This window comes from Bison bison, unplaced genomic scaffold (genome assembly GCF_000754665.1).
Source record: "Bison bison bison isolate TAMUID 2011002044 unplaced genomic scaffold, Bison_UMD1.0 scf7180017864286, whole genome shotgun sequence".
In the NCBI taxonomy this organism is placed as follows: Eukaryota; Metazoa; Chordata; class Mammalia; order Artiodactyla; family Bovidae; genus Bison; species Bison bison.
In genome coordinates, this window is record NW_011494858.1 from 3,315,861 (window position 1) to 3,339,308 (window position 23,448).

The window sequence follows — 23,448 nt, forward strand, 5'->3', positions numbered from 1 at the left end:
ACTTTTGATGGCCAGCCACTGCACTCCTCATTTTCAAGCTCCTGTTTCCTTTGCAAAACTTCTTGACCATCACCTCCCTGTATGTTCATTAGCAGTTCCTGGGCCAAATGCATTGTTGATATTGTGAGTTGTCTCCACTGCTTTACAATCCATTTTGAACTTGAATAAGAAAATTGCTCAAATTTGCCTTTTGTCTAACATCATTTCCCTATTCTAAAATAAATAGCAAATAATGAAAGTGAAAGTGAAATCGCTCAGTCGTGTCTGACTCTTTGCGACCCCGAGGACTGTAGCCCACCAGGTTCTTCTGTCCATGGGATTCTAAAGGCAAGAATACTGGAGTGGGTTGCCATTTCCTTCTCCAGGGGAATCTTCCTGACCCAGGGATCGAACCCTGGTCTCCTGCATTGCAGGTAGACGCTTTAACCTCTGAGCCACAAATAATGAGTCATTAGCAAAAAACATAAAGTGAGAAATGTGCATTAAAATGATGTATAACATAACCATCCTTATTTAGGAGTGTATTCCAGAATTAAATGGCAAAGTTCAACAATGTAAAACTGCAATTACTTTTGCACCAACCTAATAGCAAAGTTTTAGGGTGTATCTATATTTGATATCCACAGACTCAGAAACTTTGAATAAATAGGATGTGTCCTATAAATAGGTTTTAAATGTGTTTATAAATAGACATCCTATTTATTCTAAACTTAAGGTTATTCTAATACTAAATTTGTACATGAAGGAAAATTACCAGACTCCCCTCGCCACCCATGGTCTAAACATAATGCTTGTTGTTTAGGTGCTCCGTCATGTCCTACTCTTTGTGACCCCATGTACTGTAGCCCACCAAGCTCCTCTGTTCATGGAATTTTCCAGGCAAAAATACTGGAGTGGGTTGCCATTTCCTTCTCCAGGGGATCTTCCCAACACAGGGATTGAACCCTCCATTTCCTGCATTGCAGATGGATTATTTACCACTGAACTATCAGGGAAGCCCAAGCATGATGCTTGGAGCCCAGTAAATCTGAGTCCATATTTGTTGAATGAATGAATAAATGTCTGAATGTTTGTTAACAATGGTGACAAAATGCCAACAAAGCTTCACTGAGAGGAAATCAAGGTGGTGTCAGGAAGGATTTTCCTGCATAATCACAGGTGTGGTTATGTGGGAGGAGTCATTCTTCCACTCCTGTCTTCCTGTCTTTGTTTCCTCTGTGTTTCCTGAGTCCAGGGATCCTGGGAGCCGGCTGCAGGAGAACACCCCCTGGGTATTGCTTCATCACTCTGCTGATTGGCCCTGGGCTGATACCGCAGGCTCCCAGGAACAGAGCCTGGCAGATCACTATGGGAAGGTCATTGCATCTCTCTCTGGCCTCCTTTAGATGGGGGTGGAGAAGCTTGAAAGGTATTCCTCCTTACATACCACTCCTTCCCAACTGACTGCAGCATTTAAGATGATGCTCTTTCCTAAACTGTGAGAGTGAAAGTGCTTAGTTGGCACAGCTTCCTGGTGTAAAGAAGAAGCAGGAGAGAAGGAAGCTGATGGATGTTACATCCAGATGCTTGGAAACAAGACTACAGGTGTCAGCTTACTTCACAGGTTGTATATGCAGTGGTAGCAGCTTGAGAAGACCAAGTTTCCAGCATTCTCTAAAAATAAAAATACTAACAAGTAACCTAAGCCTTGGGTCTTTAAGAGCTTAAAGGCAATTAATGGGAAGAAGTAGCCTTAATTAAACCCACATCAGAAGCATTAGGGCTTTAAAATCATAGCTTTTCTCTACCAGAAATTTGCCTGATTAAGGGGAGACATTTTTGCCATTGGTGCAGCATGCCCAGAGCGAAGCAGTGTTCCATCACCTGGCGTATGGGCATCTTTAATGGGCTTGTTTATGTTCTGCTGTCACCCCCGACTTCCCCACAGGGAATTTTGGGGGAACATTGTATTCTAGTGTGATCCACTTGTCTTTATTCTAAACAAGTGTCTAGAATGACTCAACATTAGGAATGAAAGTGTATATCAAACACATTTGGAAGAATACAAAGATACGTTTGCTGCAAGGGTTTGACCTCTGTCACTTATTTCCCTGTGAACATTCCTGCTCTTCCTTCTGGCTCTTTGAGTGGAGCGAGTTCTTCTATCTCTTCTTTTTAAATTATTTTTTCTGTGGACCATTTTAAAAGTCTTTATTGAATCCGTTGCAGTATTGTTTCTGTTTTATGATTTGGTTTTTGGCTACGAGGCATGTGGGATCTTAACTCCCCAACAAGGGATCAAACTAGCAGCCCATGCGTTGGAGGGTGAAGTCATAACCACTGGACCACCAGGAAAGTCCCTATCCTTTTCTTTTAAACACATATCTTTTGGAGGGGGTGCTATTTCTCTTGCCTGTGTTTTTTCTTTAAACTTTGGGCAATGTGGTAGGTAGGATCCTAGGATACCCTGCTTGGCCCCACCCCAAGGTTCCTGGCATGTCAAGGACAGATACTTAGTCCCAGTTATTCCATTAAACACTAATCCAGGTACTTCTCTGGGTAACTGCGGATGTAACTGAAGTCCCAAATCAGTTGTCTTGAGATAGAGAGAGTATCTGGGTGGGCATGACCTAGCACATGAGTCCTTTAAGAGCAGAGAGGTTTTTTTTTTTTTTTTCCCCTAGTTGGTCACAGAGGAGAGAGTCAGTGAGAAACATGGATAAAGAAGCAGATATTTACACTCTGAACGGTTGTGGGGAGCCACGTGGCAAGAAACGTGACTTGCTTTTAGGTACTGAGAGCTGTCCCCATATGACAGTCAGCAACAAACGAGGATCTCAGTCCTTCAACCATAAGGATGTGAAGTCCACCAACAGCCAGTTATCCTGGAAGAGGACCTGGAGCCCCAGGATGAGAACCACAGATTCAGCCAGCACTTGAGGTCAGCCCATGAGACTCTGAGCTGAGAATCCAGCCATGCTGGTTGGGTTTCTACCTACAGAAACTGGGTAATTATAAATGTGGTTGTTCTCAGTTGCTAAGTGTGTGGTCATTTGTTAAGCAAAGATAAAAACTGACACAGGCAATCAGAAATCCACACACTTAAAAATGAGGCAAGGGGCTTCCTGGTGGTCCAGTGGTTAAGACTCTGCTGCCAATGCAGGGGCTGCCGGTTCGATCCTGGGTTGGGGAACTAAGATCCCATGTGCCACACAGCCAAAAGAAAAAGCAACAACAAAAAATATGAGACAAGGATAAGGAACATGTTGATACACTAGCTTGAAGAAAAATGAGTGTGATACTAGCATTTGTTAATGCAGGCTATTCCTGCAGCCTAAGACTAGTCACTTGGCGGGTGAGAAGTGAGTCTAGTGGGGCACTTTCATTCATCCATAGGGGAGTGTTTATTCAGGACCTAGGACATAGATAGCACTCACTTGGGTTAATTTTGCAGTGATAAAGAAACATTTCAGTAAATAGACAACTCTATTTTTTTGGTTCACAGGAAATCCTGAAAGAAGTTTAGAGAAGTTACAGAGAAAAGCATGTGTTCTGACTTTAAATGATCTGATTGAAGGAAACTTTACTTTTAAAAAATGTTTCATTTACTAGAGGAAAGGTGGTAAAAGTCCAGAGGCAAATGTATACCTTTTGTCCTCTTTTTCTTTTAAACACAATTTTAATTCAATTTTAATTGAGGTGAGTGATAGAAAATTCAGACTGTAACCAGAACTAAAGACGGTGCAGTGTTGGCTGCAGGTGTCGGGGAGAGGATCCTCTCGTCTCCTTGCTTTTTTGTTCTCACTATTAAGCAGGAGGACTTCGAGATTTCTCATTGATTTCTCCTGTTGCCTTTTGTTGTTCGTGAACTTAAGGCCATGTTTCCTTGACTCCAAAGCAATTTCTGAAGAAAGATCTGCTGACATTACAGGGTATCTGGGTTGTTAACTGTGTCAGTGCTGACCGAGGAAATCATTTTCTAGTAGAAGATGGTTATTTGTTCAAAATAAAGGCAGAGATGTGGCCATTTTCACATGTTTGTAAATGGTATATAGGGTATTTATTTTGTGGAAATTTAGCAGGATACCTGGAAGCGAAAGAGAAGACTGCTGATTAGGAAGGAGTATTGGAAATATTATCATAGTCTCCATTCTGTTCCAGTCCTCCTAGAAATAAAATAGCCAAATTTTGATTCCTATTTTTTGGACACATTTCTTCTTGTTTTATTAGAAAATGTGCTAGTTAGGGCAGGGGAAGGAGGGTGTGACAAGGTACAAAGATGAATGGCAAAGGGAAGAAGCAGAGTTGGGAAATAGAGCCTATGGGGAAATTTGAAGGAAAGAAGAAGCTTTTGCCTGAAAAAAAATTCTTTTTTTTTTTTTAAATTGAAATATAGTTGCAGTATAATATTATATGTTACAAGTGTACAATAGAGTGATTCACAGGTGGCTCAGAGGTTAAAGCATCTGCCTGTAATGCAGGAGATCAGGGTTCAATCCCTGGGTTGGGAAGATCCCCTGGAGAAGGAAATGGCAACCCACTCCAGTATTCTTGCCTGGAGTATTCCATGGACGGAGGAGCCTGGTAGGCTACAGTCCACGAGGTTGCAAAGAGTTGGACACGACTGAGCGACTTCACGTTCATTTTCATTCCATCTGTGGGCTTCTCTGGTGGCTCAGTGGTAAAGAATCCACCTACAGTGCAGGAAACAGGAGACGCAGGTTCAATCCCTGGATCAGGAAGATCCTCTGGAGGAGGGCATGGCAACCCACTCCAGTATTCTTGCCTGGAGAGTCCCACAGACAGAGAAGCCTGGTGGGCTACAGTCCATAGTGTTGCAAAGAGTCAGACACAACTGAAGCGACTGAGCACACATTCCATCTACAGTGATTATAAAATATTGGCTGCGTTCCCTGTGTTGTACAATGTAGCTTGAAGCTTATTTTATTTATTTGCATCTTATTTGATGCCTAATAGTTTGAATCTCTTACCCTCTTAATCTTTTGCTGCCCCTCTCCCCTTTCCCTTTCCCACTGATAACCACTAGTTTGTTCCTTAACATCAGCAAGTCTGCTAAAAGTGGGCTTCTTACAGCTCTTTTCTTCTAGCAGAAGTTAGTAAATTTTTTTTTTTTTTGGTGGACCAAGAGGCACCACTGTTTTATATAGTAATACTGTGTAGATATTAAGTAGAGAAAACAAGTTTCCACGTTTTTACTTGTGAAATTAAAAATACAGTAATTGAGTCCACTTTTTTAAAGGTTTTTTTGTTTGTTTGTTTTTTGATATGGACTATTTTTTAAAGTCTTTATTGAATTCATTACAGTATTACTTCTGTTTTACATTTTGGTTTTTTGCCCGCGAGGCATGTGAGATCTTAGCTCCTGTTCCAGGGATCGAACCTGCACCCCCTACATTGGAAGGGGAAATCTTAATTACTGGACAACCAAAGAAGTCTTGCGTCCGATTTTTAAACAATGAGAAGAATGGAATTATTTTGGGAGGATAACATTTTGCTTAGTCAGGGTTGTGAATCAATGTTCTCTATTATCAAATACTCGTCTGTGAAAACTATTCTTAGTTCGTGGTTGATACAAAATAGATGCTGAGCGACATTCAGACCACAGGCCACAGTTTTCTGGCCTCTCCTTTGGAGTTTTTCAGGACAGTGGTAATGAGCTATTCTCAGTATACATCAGTAACTGTATTAAACAGAATGAACATGAATGTCAGTGATAGGAATCAATACTTTAGCAACAGAGTAGGCAAGGGCTATGAGGAAGGAAATATAGGGAATTAACTAGCTCTTTTGATCTTTAAATTTAGATAAAAAAAGAAATCTCCTAAAATTCTATATACCCCATGTTACCCCCAGAAATACTTTTTCTAGGTGATGACTTTGTGTCCGTTTTTACATTTTTCTTCCATTATGTAGTTTTAAAGCTTAGTTTTGTTAATATACAAAATAAATGTTAACTATAAATAAGGTCTGGGCCTAAAAATAAACACCCTGTTCTCAGTTAAGTTCTATTGATTTCCATGAGTAAATACAGTATAAGAGTTTTCAATAAAGCGATGCCCTTAAAAGCATACTTCCTGGATTTTTTCCTTATTTCTTTTATTGTAGAGTATACCAGGTACCATAATGCACTGTGGGTTAGGTTTTATGGCAGACAGAAAATACATTCCTCTAATAGAGGGGTACTTTGGCCACCTCATGCGAAGAGTTGACTCATTGGAAAAGACTCTGGTGCTGGGAGGGATTGGGGCAGGAGGAGAAGGGGACGACAGAGGATGAGATGGCTGGACGGCATCACTGACTCGATGGACGTGAGTCTGAGTGAACTCCGGGAGTTGGTGATGGACAGGGAGGCCTGGCGTGCTGCGATTCATGGGGTCACAAAGAGTCAGACACAACTGAGCAACTGAACTGAACTGAATAGAGGGGTATATGTTCATGTTGACTAATATCTCACGTACATCAGTGTTGCTGCTTATCTTCCTAAAAGGAAGACTTCAACTTTGATGAAGATAAGCCAAGCCCAATTGTGTGAGCATTTTACATGTACCTCAATACAACTGTTATATTTTTTGTCAGGAAGGAAAACTTAAGTAACACACATGGTGCTTGCATGTAAGACTTCTGATACAGGTAGAAACAACTTTAAAACAAAACTTAATTTTAGCAGAGCACTCAATATATGCTTATTTTTTTTCCCTTGAGCCTTAGTTTTGTCTAGTTTGTATAGAATGTAATATCTTTCCTTTCCCTAAAACATATGAAGTTGATAAGGTACCTTGCAAAGCAAATAACACTTTCTTGTGTAATGTCTACTCATTCTTTAAGACTCAGCCCAGTGTCTCTTGCTCCAGGAAAACTCCCGCCAGCAGCCCTCACACCTAGGTCTGGGCTCTGCCTTCTTGTTGCTCCCACACACGCTCTGCCCTTATTACACTTCCACGAGGTGTTGTTTGTGTAAAAATCCATCTACCCAATTAGACTTTGGGCAGCTTTAAGGCAGGGATCACATCTCATTCACTCCAGCTTTATTCCTGGTACCTAGAGCAGTGCCAAACCTTGCACAGGGGCTCATTATAAGCTTCCTAAATTAAGGGGTAAGTGAGTGGATGCACAGAGGGATAGACAGGGATGGATCAACACCGTTTCTCCCACTGTTTTCCAAAAGAGTCAGTGAGGTTATGACATAATTCAGGATGTGGAATAAGGATGAGGGGAGCAGGAAATGGAAAAGGAGGTACCCCAAAAGGAGAAAGGGCCTCTGTCAGAGAGTAGGAGGAATGAGATATGGCCTGTGGTTTGCTGGATGCAGTTCGGGCCAATGGTGTGCACCCTTTGTAATGCTGGCTGCAGGGTTGCCTAATCAATGTGGGTCATTTTTCTTTACTTTTCCTTCCTTCCCCCCTCCCTCTCTTCCTTCCTTTCTCACTTTTCCTTATTTATTCAACTAGCTATGTATTTGTTCATCCTTACCATTTTGTACTGTCTTTGTATTATTCTTTGGAAAGCACTCAAGATATTTTATTCTGGCATCTAATGTAATTTCAGCAAAGTATATCATAGCCTAGTTTATACAAAATGGACAAAGAGAAATATTTATTGAACATCAGTCTTGTTCTCAGAAATTTAAGTAAAACGTAGACAACATACAAAAAAACTGACCCTACTGTGAAGAGTCCTGAATTTGGTGAATGAGAGAAGATAAGCACACCAAAAAAATTTAATGACACCCAAGGCAAAACACAACACTTCTTTACTCTTCTTTAATACCTGACAATTTCTTTTCTAAAATATACATTGATCCTGTCACTTTCTTTCTTAGTGGAGGTCCCTGATCACCTCTTGCCAGATCCACCAAGTTCCCCATCTCTACTGAAAGTAACCTAAGGAAGGCTCTGTGTAGCAAAGCTTTATGAGGATAGAACTCCGTCTACACTGAGGCCCATTGGAGTGGTAATAAGGAAAAAGGCAGAGGGTTCCATCACTTTCATTGCTGAAAACACAGAGATTCTTCCTTTTGTTTACATATAGGTGATGGGGTTGAGGGGGGAGGGGAAGCTTTCTTGTGGGAGCATTTTCTTGATCCCTTAACACCAGTCCCCAAAAGGGCTTTTATGACCTATCAACATGCAGGACCGCAAGCACAATCCCAGGTTCCTTCCTGCATCTGCAGCGATCTTCTATTGCATTTTGGGGAACTGGGTTAGCTTCCTGTGATGAGCCTGCCAATGCAGAGATGCAGGAGACATGGGTCCGATCCCTGGATTGGGAAGATTCCCTGGAGGAGGAGATGGCAATCCACTCCAGTATTCTTGCGTGGGAAATCCCATGAACAGAGGAGCCTGGCAGGTTATACTCCATGGGGTTGCAAGAGTTGGACATGACTGAGCACACAACGCACAACAAGCTAAAACACAACTTTGATATTTGACCCACCTGGTTTTTTCTTCCTTCTTGTCCTGATCCAAATTTCAGACCCATTTCCTACTAGAGCTAGGGAAGAAGCTGCAGCTGAGCAAGCTGAGGAGTAGATGTCTCCGGTACATTCCTGTAGCTGTAAACTGAGAAGCCTGGGGCTGGAGGTGGTCCCCCCAGGGCCATAAGAAGCATTTTGCTAGAGATCCCCGGAGAGCAGAGATGTAAACGCGGCTGGTTTCCACATGCACCAAGTGCCTAATGCCCATGCTTAGATATTCAAGAACTATGTCTGTGTGTGCAGGAGAACATTATGGTTTTCATTTTCAAAATTTGTCCAATACTAACTAGAAAATGAGAACAGTTATTAATTTTATAGCAGTCGGTTTTCAAAAAAGACAAGAGTAAGTTCCTACACATGAACTTGGAAGCACTCTATTTTTCAAGAGAAAATGAATGTGATAATCTGATGGAAGTACTGACCTGGCATGGAAAGTGAAACTGCTCGCTAACTGATGAGCCAGCTTGCTGCTACATGTTAAAATTTGGGGAAAAGTTAAAGCAAGTTTGTTTCTTTAAGTATCATTGTCTCCTCTCTTGCTGTGGTCTGATGTAAGCAAAAGTAGTCAATGCTCTGATACAAAGGACTCATTTTTGTAGTTTCAGAAAGAAACTTAAATGTTTTCCGGGAGCTTGTAAACATTTCCCTATATTTGTAAAGAAAACATATGGAGGACTTAATATTTGATATTTTCTAAAGTTCTTGGAAGCCATTTGGAGGGCTTGGAGCTTATAATACCAAAGCTAGAGAAAAGAAAACTCATCCATCTGGATTTCAACCATTTCAAGGGCAGGATACATATCCAGAGGTTCATCTGTTCCAATACTTCAGCAGTTGAGTCATTCAGAATTGTTTGGGAAAAGTCTTTCTACCATTTTTGTATCATAATCTCTTATTGTGGTATAAACATAGTTTTTTTTTTTAAATCCATACTTGCACAAAAGCCTACTTTTAATAAACCAAGTAACAGATGTGAACTATGGGATTCACAAGAGTAGTTAGCCCAAGTAACAGATGTGAACTATAGGATTCATGGGGGTAGCTGGCCCAAGGAACCAGCATACTTACAATTGCATTTCTTCTGAACAAACCTCAACTTGCATGCTGTTCTATAGGTGGAGAGTCGGATACGATCCAGGTCTTGAGCCCCTGGGGACAGATAAAAGGTACACATGTGGTCTGCTTGCATGTGGAAAGGAAGTGATCATGGTCGTAAACGAAATAACTACAGACCTAACCAATACATGTAATCTGACTTTCATCTTTGCTAGAATAGAAGTTTAAGACCTGAGGTCTGTCTCGTACACCTCAGGTTCTGGGACATCAGGTTGTCAATCCTGTCCATGGGTTTGTGTCTGCCATTTCTGATAACAGTTGGATCAAGTTGTGACTTAAACTGCTAGATGACACCAGATAGTAATATTATCAAATAATGATTTTTAATGCACTGTAATCTGTAATTAGAGTATGGCTGTGAGGTGAGCACAGGCTGAACATTGGGCATCTGCTCTTGGTGCCTTCAGACCAATTGCTTTTAGAGGCCTCAGTTTTCTCATCTGGGAAATGGGACTGATGATAATACTACTACTTACCTCATGGACTGTTGAAGGATAAATGAGTGTCTATTAATCTAAAGCATTGGGAACACTGCTTGGCACACATACATCATTAATGTTACTCATGTCTATCCTACAAAGCTTCCTGTCAACCTCGGGGTGGGGGGGTCTCCTTTCTAAAAACAACCATTTTTGTAGATTTGTGGTTGCCAAGGGAGTGGGTTGAGGGAGGGATCAGTTGGGAGTTGGGGAATAGCAGATGCAAACTAGTGTATATATAGTATGGATAAACAGAAGATCCTATTGTACAGCACGAGGAACTGTTATTCAATATCCTGTGGTAAATCATAATGGAAAAGAATGTATATATATGTATAACCAAATTACTTTGCCATACAGCAGAAATTAACACAGCATTGTAAACCAACTAAATTTTAGAAAAGAAAAAATGAAAGAAAGACAGCACTATTCTTTCTGCCACTGAGGCCTCCGTTTCCTCCCTGACATAGCGTGTTCTCCATATTCTTGAACTGCTTTCCTCAGCCCACTTCTCTACTCAAGAATCCAGCATGGCTCCTGATGCCCACAGCACCAGGGCTGAAAGATCCACCCGGAATCGAAGCCGCGCTGCAGGCTCTTCCCCTCCTACCTACCCCACAACATTCCCCACTGCTCTGCCCTCAAACCTCTGCTAGGCTTGGGCTGGTCTCCTCACCAGCCCTTGTAGACGTGCTGCTTCTTCCATCGACACCTGAGTTCCTGGCCGTCCTCCCACTCTCCTCTGGAGGGGCTCATTTCTAGACCGTCTCTAAAACATAGTAGATGTTCAACTAATGTCTGTTCTCTACTTCTAAATATTTGGCTTCTTTCAAGCCCATGTTTATGTTCATAACAGATATTAAGGTACATGGCTCTACTTTGATATATTAAAAAACATTTTTTTTTTGGCTGCACCACTCAGTATGCAGGATTTTTTTTAACTTTACTTATTTATAAATAGCTTCCCTGGTGGCTCAGATGGTAAAGCATCTGCCTGCAATGCAGGAGACCTGGGTTCGATTCCTGGGTCGGGAAGATCCCCTGGAACAGGAGACTCAAGTTTGATCTTTGGATTGGGATGATCCTCTGGAGAAGGAAATGGCAATTCACTCCAGTATTGTTGCCTGGGATATCCCATGGACAGAGGAGCATGGTGGGCTACAGTCTGTGGGGTCACAAAGAGTTGGACATGACTTAGTGACTAGCAACATCACCTATTACTCCATGGTTTTATGAGGCAGTTCATTAACATTCATACTTATGAGAGTTTATTACTTGACAAACAGACTCGTTGATACTGAATGCTTGAAGGATCAAAGAGGGAGGGCTCACCTTCATCCCATGCAGAAAATTGCCTAAATATGTTCTCAATAGATGGACATTTAGCCAATGGCCATAAAATATTACTTCCAATGATAGGGATAATTTTAAAACTTAGTGACAATATATGAGCTTTATATAACTTCCCTGGTGGCTCAGACGGTAAAGCGTCTGCCTACAATGCAGGAGACCCGGTTTCAATCCCTGGGTTGGGAAGATCTCCTAAAGAAGGAAATGGCAATCCACTCCAGTTTTCTGGCCTGGAAAATCCCATGAACGGAGAAGCCTGGTAGGCTACAGTCCATGGGGTCACAAAGAGTTGGACACAACTGAGCGACTTCATCTTCACTATGAGCTTTATAGTCAATAACCCTAATCTTTCTCTTCCTAGTTGTATGAACTTTGAGAAGTTTTTACTTGCCTTCTGACTTCTTCATGCATAAAATGAGGAGAACAGCATCAACTTTACCAGCTGGTAACCTCTGTAGCTGGTACCTAGTGAGCAAATGGACATCCTTATAAGGGTTTTCAGTGTCACTGCTGAGTACCAATAAATGATAGTCATTTCTTCTTTATATTTGGGCTTTCATTTGCCTCCCTGTAACGTCAATCCATTTCATCCAATTTCCCTTCTGAAACCATATCATCTTTTCTCCCTGCCACTTAACAAAATTTATTTTTCAAAGATTGGGAAGCAGCTATTGTGATCATCATTAGCATCTGGAGATTATGTACAAAAGTCCTTGTCATCACAGAGTTTAAAGTTTAGGTGGGGGCAGGGTAGTGTCTCCTTGAGTTTTTCAGGTTGAAGATGTCCAAGTCCAAAGCCATTTCAAGTCCAATGTCTATCTACCCAGAGAGTGGCACACAATGGGAGTCAATATATGGATGTTGCTATTATTGTCATTATTATCAGACATGGATTTGAGACCCTTACCTGCAGGGAGCCAGCATGGGAGTTCCCACCCATGACAAAGGTCATGTGGAGAGGCCTGATATGCAAAGGCGAGTCAGGGCTCAAGGGACCCCTGGATCTGTCAGAGCATCTACCCCAAAACCAGAATCTGTCTGTTTTACTATTTTATGACTTTCACCAACTCCTCTGACATTAACGGGGTGGCGGGGGGGAGGCTATCCCCGACCACCTTTCTCTGAAGGAAATCAACTTAGAGCTCTAGTTAATTAGCCTCCTGGGCATAATAGGAGTGTTTCAATCCAAACCCCTCAGATGGCTCTTTAACTTGCCTGACAGGTTTACCCGGACTCCTACAGCTAAGCATACGATTGTTTACAGTCTCCCAACCCCAAGAGGCATGGGAAGCTTAAGATATTCAAATAGTATAGAGCCCCTCGGAGAGTTAGAAATTGTTAGAATAGAACTAGTAGAAGATTTCATTGTTGAGCCAATGCTTGCTGCCAAGTTTTCACATCCCCTGTATTGTATCCTTGGAAGTGTATTAATTAATATAGTTGGTATGTAGGAAAAATAAGTAGTGGCCTTGGTGTTAACAACTTTAGACCCTTAAGGTAAGAAATTCTTTCCTTGTTGTAAACCCACTGCACCTCTGCCCTATAGGAATGAAACTTTATCTAACATCTTCGGAGGATGGTGCCAAACTTTAAAATAATTACTCTTAGAGAAAATAAGTCTTATGGTTGACAAACCTTTATCAGAGTCATAAAATGTTAACAGGCCTTCTGGCCAGAAGATGATGTAAATCACCTAAACCATTTGTATATGATAAGTTTGCAGAAAAGAAAAGCCTGGTCTCTATAAGGATCAAAGACTGCTGACTTTGCATGATTTTACACCCCCTATTTTCCTCTATGCACAACTTAAGGTATATAAGCTCCCTTTGAAAATAAAGCTACAGGCATTGCTCAAAGCTCGGTCTCCCCGTGTCATTCTTTCTCTTTCCTTTTCCTTTTCAGGCTGATTCCCTAGAGCACAGGGACCCTCTGCATTCACTTTCCTCCCTGGGCTTCTAAGACCCACTCGAGAAGGTGCATAAGGTGGGGCACCTTCAGCTATTCAAGAGGGCGCCTGCGGCCTATATGAACAGAGCAAGTCCGGTGCTGGGGCTTTATTGGCTTTCTGAGTAAACCAAGGAATATCAGCCTCTTTTTTCTCCTCTATTTTCTTAATTGCAAAATTATTTCCTTATCTCTTTCTCTATTCCTCTAATCGCCAACTCCATCCTCCCGAGGGAATCCCTGGATCCAACCGGGGCTGGACCCCAGTACTTACCCATTCCAGTGATCTTGTTCTGTCTGACTAATATCTCCTTGAAATGAGATATATGAAGTTAACCCAAAGTGAAAAGTAGAAGTCAAAGTGTTAGTCACTCAGTTTTTTCTGACTCTTTGTGACTTGATGGACTGTGGCCCACCAGGCTCCTCCATCCATGGAATTTTCCAGGCAAGAATACTTGAGCGGGTAGCTATTTCCTTCTCCTGGGGATCTTCCTGACTAAGGGGTCGAGCCCAGGTCTCCCATATTGCAGGCAGATTCTTTACTGTCTGGGCCACCAGGGAAGCTCAAAATTAGCCCAAATGCCACAGCTATTGCCTACCTGTGTGGAATGTACAGAAAGCAATTGTTACCACTATTGATAAGGAAACTAACTGATGGCATTTTTTTCATAGATGGTTCATTCTTCTGGCTCTTTTGAGCTAGAAGTTCATTAAAACTGGCTTTTGAAATCATAAGCACTTCTATTAAGTCATATCTTTTCTGTTTAAATGCTTATTTGGGGGCTAAAGGTAGGACATTTAATCTGCTTAGTTTCTTTTACTTTTTAAGCTCATATTTCTAACCCTTAAATTTTTATTTTGCCACTGGCATTTCAAAGGACCTTCCTAGTTTCATGTCATCTGTCAATCTGAGAGGCTCATGTGGGAAATGAACTCTCTAGAATACAGGATAAGCAGACACATAGACACAAGCAGAAGTACATGAGCATTAAATCTGTCTTTTTCCCCAGAATGAAGATATATTTTTAGCAGTGCTCAGTTTGGTTCAACAATTAAGAGAATCTCAATATCTGTAAATAATCCTTTAAAAGAAGACATTAAGGACATAGACAATTTATGTAAGTTCTTCAAAAATAATGATTCAAGCCCCAGGTTTAAAAGAACTATGATGCAGCACACAATTAAATTTCTTAGTTCCAGCAAGGCCTCATCCTCTAAGAACAGAAACCCTGGATCCTCTGCGACTTCCTCTCATAGGGTTCCTACGGGGCATTTAGCAAAGGTGCCACTCCCCAGGATGCAGTAAAAGTGGTGTAGAGATGATGCCTAGGGTCAGGAATACACTGACTCCTTTGCCCATTACCATGGGGACTCAGCTGACCTTCTGCTTAGCTCAAACCTCAGGTAGGGGTCTGGAGGTCTGTCAATGATTTCAGTTTGTAAAGCTTCTTTCTGGCTGAGGATGTAAGCCCTGAATATTAAAAGGGATGTGGTGAGCAATGCAGTTAAGCTTTTCAGACGCAGCAGCCCATTGCCTCACAGGGATCATGTAAGTGGCAACCACAGGATCCATCAAGGATTCTGGAACTCAAAAAAGCTGCTGAGACAGATTAGACAGGTTCTTGCTCCATTTACCCACCTCGTTGAAAAGAAATTTCTTGCTCGCTGGCCCAATAAACCATGAACTTAATTCACTTTGACATGTTTGGTCTTTCCTTCAAAGTCTATAAACCCATAGCCTACCTTAGGTGTAGTCACATGTCTTCTGTGTCCAAGCCATTGTCTAAAATCAAACAGCTGTCCAGGGCCACAGAGTCTTCCAGAATACAATTGGAGGCTGTCCTCCAAGCTGATGGATCCATTACTTATTTCTCCAGACATGGTCACAACTCCACCTGTGCATCTATGTAATTGTATGGTGATCAAGCTCACACGTCCCCAGCGCACGCACAACCTGAGACTTTCTTCAGTACTTGCTGAAATTAAGGTTCATTTTTATCTTATGGTATTTTCCTGAGCAGGAAGTTTAGTAAACTTATTAAAAAGGGAAATAAGCTGACTTAATTCATTTATAAAATGGATGGAATTTGAATAAATGAATAAGGAAATAAAATCAATAGAGTAATCCTTATTCTTAGCATGTTGAAACATCTAGGATTACCACTATATTTTGTCCATGATCTGAGAAAAATAAACAACAACCCATTTTATCTTGAAACCGAATTCAAAATCACTCTATACACTCAAGAATCTAATTCTTCCTTTGTAATAAAAAACAAAGTATTGCACTTCTCTATATTTTTGAAAAAGTGAAAGTGAAAGCTGCTCAGTCGTGTCCAACTCTTTGCGACCCCATGGCCACGGAACTCTCTAGGCCAGAATACTGCAGTGGGTAGCTTTTCCCTTCTCCAGGGGATCTTCCCAACCCAGGGATCAAACCCAGATCTCCTGCATTGCAGGCAGATTCTTTTACCAGTTAAGCCACAAGGAAAGCCCTCTCTATATTTTTGCCTCTTTATTAAATAATAGTGCTTTTCCCCATTATTATTATATCATGGGGATATGATTCCTTTTTAAAAAACTTTTAATTTTGTATTGAGTTATTTCCTGGTGGCTCAGATGGTAAAGAATATGCCTGCAAAGCAGGAGACCCAGGTTCCATCTTAGGGTTGGGAAGATCCCCCGGAGAATGGAACGGCAACACTCTCCAGTATTCTTGCCTGGAGAATTCCATACACAGAGGAGCCTCGCGGGCTATAGTCCATGGGGTCGCAAAGAGTCAGACACGACTGACCGACTAAGACTTTCATTTTCACAGCCGATTAACAATGCCATGAGTTTTAGGTGAACAGCAAAGGGACTCAGCCTTATATATACATGTATCCAATTCTTTAAACCATGGAGATCTGACTCATCTAAATAATATCTTAGATTTGCTTCATAATTATATGGTGGGGGCTAAGCAGTAAATAATTAACGTAGAGATGAATACTATTTTCTCTACTTCTGTATATGGACCTAACAGAAGCAGAAGATATTAAGAAGAGGTGGCAAGAACACACGGAAGAACTATACAAAAAAGATCTTCATGACCCAGATAATCACGATGGTGTGATCACTCACCTACAGCCAGACATCCTGGAATGTGAAGTCAAGTGGGCCTTAGGAAGCATCACTATGAACAAAGGTAGTGGAGGTGCTGAAATTCCAGTTGAGCTATTTCAAATCCTGAAAGATGATGCTGTGAAAGTGGTGCACTCAATATGCCAGCAAATTTGGAAAACTCAGCAGTGGCCACAGGACTAGAAAGGTCAATTTTCATTCTAATTCCAAAGAGAGGCAATGCCAAAGAATGTTCAAACTACCGCACAATTGCACTCATCTCACACGCTAGCAAAATAATGCTCAAAATCCTCCAAGCCAGGCTTCAACAGTACATGAACCATGAACTTCCAGATGTTCAAGCTGGTTTTAGAAAAGCCAGAGGAACCAGAGATCAAATTGCCAACATCTGTTGGATCATAGAAAAAGCAAGAGAATTCCAGAGAAACTTCTGCTTTATTGATTATGCCAAAGCCTTTAACTGTGTGGATCACAATAAACTGTGGAAAATTCTTAAAGAGATGGGAATACCAGACCATCTTATCCACCTCCTGAGAAATCTCTTTGCAGGTCAAGAAGCAACAGTTAGAACTGTACATGGAACAACAGACTGGTTCCAAATCAGAAAAGGAGTATGTCAAGGCTGGATATTGTCACCCTGATTATTTAACTTATATGCAGAGTACATCATGCAAAATGCCAGGTTGGATAAAATACAAGCTGGAATCAAGATTGCTGGGAGAAATATCAATAACCTCAGATATGCAGATGACACCACCCTTATGGCAGAAAGTGAAGAAGAACTAAAGAGCCTCTTGATGAAAGTGAAAGAGAAGAGTGAAAAAGCTGGCTTAAAACTCAACATCCAGAAAACTAAGATCATGGCATCTGGTCCCATCACTTCATGGCAAATAGATGGGAAACAATGGAAACAGTGAGAGACTTTATTTTCTTGGGCTCCCAAATCACTGCAGATGGTGATTGCAGCCATGAAATTAAAAGACATTTGCTTCTTGGAAGAAAAGCTATTACCAACCTAAATAGCATATTAAAAAGCAGAGACATTACTTTGCCAACAAAGGTCCGTCTAGTCAAAGCTATGGTTTTTCCAGTAGTCATGTATGAATGTGAGAGTTGGACTGTAAAGAAGGCTGAGTACCGAAGAATTTATGCTTTTGAACTGTGGTGCTGGAGAAGATTCTTAAGAGTCCCTCGGACTGCAAGGAGATCAAACCAGTCTATCCTAAAGGAAATCAGTCCTGAATGTTCATTGGAAGGACTGATGCTGAAGCTGAAACTCCAATACTTTGGCCACCTGATGGGAAGAACTGACTCATTTGAAAAGACCCCGATGCTGGGAAAGATTGAAGGTGGGAGGAGAAGGGGACAACAGAGGATGAGATGGTTGGATGGCATCACCTACTCTATGGACATGATTTTGAGTAAGCTCTGGGAGTTGGTGATGGACAGGGAAGCCTGGCGTGCTGCAGCCCATAGGGTCACAAAGAGTTGGATATGACTGAGTGACTGAACTGAAGTGTATATATTCAAAACTTTTCATAAGAAAAAAATTAAAGCTAAATCATTTAAGGCAATCTAATGCTCTTAAAACATCTCCTCAAACCTTTCACACTCAGGTCATAGTTGGAAGAAAATAATAAAGAGGAAAACAAAGGGGCAGTTAAAAAACTATGATTGATTACACTGTTCCCTTCTGCAAATACTGTTTTTTCCTTTCTTTAGCTCTTCAAGACATTTTGTCCTCCCTTCCTCCCTCTGTCCTTTCCTTACTCCTCCCCTCTGTCCCTTTCTTTGTCTTACCTTATTTCATTCCTTCCATCCATCTACCCAGTGATCCAGCTAGCCAGTCTATATTACCTTATTTTTGGTTGTAGCTTTATTATACTTTGAACAGTGTCACACAATTCATATATGTTTTGTTTTATACATTTTGATAGCTCATTTATAAAACCTTTTATAAAATCATTCAAAATTTTAAATGTCTTACTCATTTTTCAAACCCACCCAACAAATACTTAAAGAATAAAGATGCAGCCTATGAACCCATGTCTAAACTCTTTTTCATGATTGATGATTGACTGGATGTGTGCGGTGTGTGTGTGTGTGTGTGAGAGAGAGAGAGAGAGACAGAGAGAGAGAGAGAGAAAGAGGAGGAGGAGAGAAAGAAAGAGGGGCAGAGAGAGCAGGTGAGGGGAGGCAAAGGAGTTTTGAGGTCAAATACAGTGCTCAACTTTCTACCTTATACAACTCAATGGGTGGGGTGGCCCTCACTGAACTAAGGTATGAGCAAGGAGGAACAGGTGTGTAGATGTGTGAAGATGAAGGGTTTGGTTTTGAATTTACAGAGTTTGAGTTCTTGTGAGATGTCCAAGTGGACATACCCAGGGGCAGCTGGATACACAGATATGGAGTTCCTTAATATGGTCTATATTCCAAGATTTATTGATAAACATATAAAATGTATCAATATTCCTTAATTGCCAAGACTGGGAATATTTTTCCAAGAGGAGACTGTGTGCATAAGTAAGGCTATTCCACATTCTAATAGGGGCCCAGTTTTGGGGCTACAAACTTCCTTCCTGCTTCTAACAGCACCCTCGGTAATCATTCAAAGTCTGCGTGGCTTTGGGAATACTGTGGCAGCCGTGGTGGGACACTGGTTGGCTTTGTTATGATGAAGAGTTAGTGGAGCTAACAGTAGGCCCACCCCAAGGTGTTTCATCAGCAGAAGCTTTGACAGTGGGAGCCAAGTCTGGAAGGGACATTGACCTTATTGTTGTTTAGTCGCTAAGTCATGTCTGACCATTTGCGACCCCATGAACCTTAGCCTGGCAGGGTCCTCTGTCCACGGGATTTCCCAGGCAAGAATACTGGAGTGGGGTGCCATCTCCTTCTCCAGGGTATTTTCCTGACCCAGGGATTGAACCTGAGTCTCCTGCCTTGGCAGGTAGATTCTTTACCACTGAGCCACCAGGGAAGCTGACACTGACTTACATACTGACTATTCTGGGTAAGCTGGTTTCTGAGATGTGGGAAGTGGTTTTGAAGCATTCCTCGAACACTTGAGAATCATAACAATAATGGTGAAACCTTGGGGGAAAGTCACACTGTACAGGGAGAAAATTGGTCAAGAGCCAAACTTTGGTTAAAATCTGAGCTTCAGAGAGCCTGGAGGCTACTAAAGAGACAGAAAAAGAGAAACAGATCAGAAGAATCAGGAGACCAGGCTACGCAGGTGACATAAGGGGGCACTTCCAGGATGGTGACCCATGGAGTTGACATCCCAACGATGCTGAAGAGCACGAGAAATGAAGATGCAAGTGAAAATAGTCCCTGCATTCATGGCCTATGGATATCCTGGCCTATGGGAGTGGGATCATTCATGCCATTGTCCTGAATTTTTGACGTTGTTTTCCCTAAAACTCGTAGTGTGCATTGCAAAATCTCGCTCTAGGCACCATTCCAGCTATGCACATGCTGAGTGCTGTCGGCATTCCAAAGGGGCGTCCGTCTTTGAACCGCTCTCCAGTGCTTGTTGAACACCTCCATTTGCCTTCCTTTGGTTTCTGGTCCCTCCTTCACTCAGAGCCCGGCAGTTATCACTCTGCTTTCTTCCCAGAACTTTCCTCACCAGATTAGGCTGCCTTCCATTTTCTGAATGAGTGTTTCTTAACCATTTCCTTCTCATTAAAACCGACCTATCCTGTGCCCCGAGGCTTTCAAACCAACATTGATTCAGCATCTAAGGTGAATGGGTTTAGCGGCAAAGGTCCAGGGTCTGTCACGAAGGAGAGGTTTATGTGAGTGAGTGACACAGACATGTTCACAAGTAAGTGTAACACAAAGCAGAGTAAACCTGCCCTCAGCAGAAAAAGAGAAGAAAGGGAGTTTGATTCCAAGTGCAAACAATTTACTCTGCTAAAAGCCAGTCTGTTAAATTTATTTGAGCTGATAAACTTATTTGATGGTGGAAAAGGTCAAGGTGAGAACGACATTTACATTTAACTGGAGCCTTTAATCTAAGGTACCAAGTAAACAGATAATTAGGGCATTATGCTGAGGGGAAATTTTAGTTTAGGGCAACTTGCCTAAAATTTCTTTAATCATAGTATGTGGCCACAGAGATTTTTTTTGTTTTGTTTTTTGGCTTATTTGTGAGGCCATACTACTCTTAATTTTGTCTTTTTTTTTGCCTCTGTCGCTTGTGGCTATGAGCTCAGAGTAGATGTTTAATACAAGTATGTGCTACAATCACCTGAATTTGCCAAAATTTCTTATCAGTTGTCCTTCTGATCAACTGTTACTCTGTTCTCTGCTCTTTGGTTTTTGTAAGGTTCCCGTCCGCTTGACTAACCTTTCGATACGTTTCTTTTTTCTCTAGGTCTTTGATCTCTCTTTTCTTAGAGCATTTACTTTAGACAACTTTCCTTTGTAAATTCTTTGTCTGTCCCTTGAAAGATGTAAACCTCCCAGGCTTTTGCCAGTTTCGCCCAGAAATATCTTTTTCAACAGAGAAGGAAATGGCAACCCACTCCAATATTCTTGGCTGGAAAATTCCATGGACAGTGGACCTTGGCAGGCTGCAGTCCATGGGCCTCAGGGAATTGGACACGACTGAGGACTGAGTGACAGGACACACACACACACACACACACACACACACACACACTCACACACATCTTTCTTAAGGCCTGGAAGCCACACCATGGAAATGAAATCTTGAAGAAGATCTCCTAGTCTCTGTGAGAGTAGACACCTAACTTTCTCACTGTGACAGTTGACCAACTTACCCGTCCTTATCTTCCAGTCCGTCTGCTCTTATTCACCCCCGAGTTTAGAAACCCTCCTGTCTTTGGTTCTGGTAGAGCTGAGTTCCACTTCTCTCCCCTCTGGCAAGAGTCTTAAAAAAGTCTTACCTGCCTTCTTAACTCCTTTTTCTACATTTGTGACATTTGTGATTTCCAAAACCAAGAATCTCTTGGGCACTTTCCTTCCAGGTTTAAAAAATAACTACTTCTAAGTCAGACTTAGCTGACCAGATTTAACAAGTTCCTCCATTTTTTTAAGCTCTCTATCTAGATATCACAGATTCTGGAAGAAGTTACTTTCCAAGTTTCAATGTCAGTCTTCTCTGATAATAGTTTCCTTGCCTTTCTTTGGTGTCCTGCTGATAGAGTTGGGGTAACCCATACAGTTTTCAAATATTTAACACATTCTCAATGAGGTTACCTTTTTCTTTTGTCTGACAACCTATCAAAATCAATGTCTCAAAAAAAAAAAAATCAACGTCTCTCTTGGAAATCAGTCAATTGTTTTATCTGGCAGAATCCCACTTACTGTAGCTGTGTCCTATTTAGTGTTAACCTGAAAATGATGCTCACTAATGGATTGTTCAAGTCAGATGTGTTTACCTGCTTTTGAAGAGAGGAAGAAAGGAAGAAAGATACATATCTGTGTGGCTGGCTTAACTATTTTGATCACTGATCAGGAGAACTCAAAATGATTTAATATACTGCATGACCTTCTGACAAGTTTCTATGAAAGGTTAAGTTACAATCTGGGAAATGAATGCACAATTTTCCTAAGTCTCTCTTGCTTGAAAAATTTAGAGCTTTTCTGTTCGTATGGATATAAAACTTACGTCAATCTTTCTTTGAGTTGGACAACTTGAATTCAAAAGACGTCTGTGACATATGTGTCTGTCTGTGCCAGGCACCACACCAGGTGCAGGAGGAGCTGGCATAATGTACCGAAATTCAGATAAATGTTTTCAAAATCATGACATAAGAACACTTTCATAATTCTTACAGTCTGTTGGCTGATACAGTCTTTAATATAACAATGATAAATTTAAAGATTTTTCCTAAGACTTTATTGCTTTTCTTTGTTAAATATTAATATTTTTTCTTTTTCTCATAAAACACTGGCCCATGATCTACATAGGGCTTCCCTAGTGGCTCAGACAGTAAAGAATCTGTCTGCAATGCAGGAGACCTGGGTTTGATCCCTGGGTTGGGAAGATCCCCTGGAGAAGGGAATGGCAACCCACTCCAGTATTCTCACCTGCAGAATTCCATGGACAGAAAGAGCCTAGCAAACTACAGCCCATGGGGTTGCAAAGAGTCAGACATGACTGAGCGACCAACACTACTACATGTAGATCTACATGACTCTTGCGTCTTCAGTCTAAGAAGCTATGATACAAGAAGACACCTGTACTGGTCTGGATTTTGCTTAGATGGGCAAGTAGCACCTAGGTTCCTTCCTCTGTTAGATTCGTATCAACAGAGGTCACAGTTCCAGGTGACTGGTCAGGCCAGAAGTGCAGCTACACAGCCCAGGAAATTGGAAAGTCATGACTGAAACTGTCACAGGCACTTTAGACATGTTTCTAAAAGTGGAAAAAGCAAGGAGAGTGATTGAGATTCCCCGCATCAATTTTAATTTTCTTTCCTCTCTGTTAGTTCGTACACTGCCTTGGTGACTCCAGATTATTGGGAAATGATAAAGAAAAATGTGAATCTTATTATCTGGGGCTTTCCTTTATCGGTCCCGACCCTCATTCTTGCCAATCAGTTCCAATCTCCAGGAGAAACCTAATTTTGTCTCTTGCCTTCTTGGAGTAAAAGGCTTACGACTCAGTTCTGCTCTTCCTCATTCCTTATGCAGAGAATGAGAGATAAAAAGGCAATAAGAGAACTATACTTTTTTCTTTATAACATTTAATTTGAGATGTGTGTTCCTCCCTCCTTATGTCAAGTTCTCCTTCCTTGTGAATAAGAAAAATGGTCTAGAAGGAGATACCACCACCTAATTACTTACACAGCAACCTTGTATTTACATAAACTGACAACCTTTAATGAGTTTTCCACTGGAGTCAGTGGTTTGGTTTTCCTTGTATAGCAGGTCACCTCCAAACTCTTTTTAACTTTCGTTTTCCTTGTCACTTTTTAGAAGCTAGTT

General features: G+C 41.4%; 1 protein-coding gene across 11 annotated transcripts in view; it reads right to left on the bottom strand.

The window, feature by feature from the left end:
* The window catches only part of DTNA (dystrobrevin, alpha), a 322,724-nt gene that overhangs the window by 142,760 nt on the left and 156,516 nt on the right, over positions 1-23,448 (bottom strand). For all 11 annotated transcript variants that reach the window (XM_010849771.1, XM_010849766.1, XM_010849768.1 and 8 more), the window contains one exon: positions 9,542-9,622. In XM_010849771.1, coding sequence (XP_010848073.1) covers positions 9,542-9,622 — 81 coding nt within the window. The remainder of the gene's footprint in view (positions 1-9,541; positions 9,623-23,448) is intronic.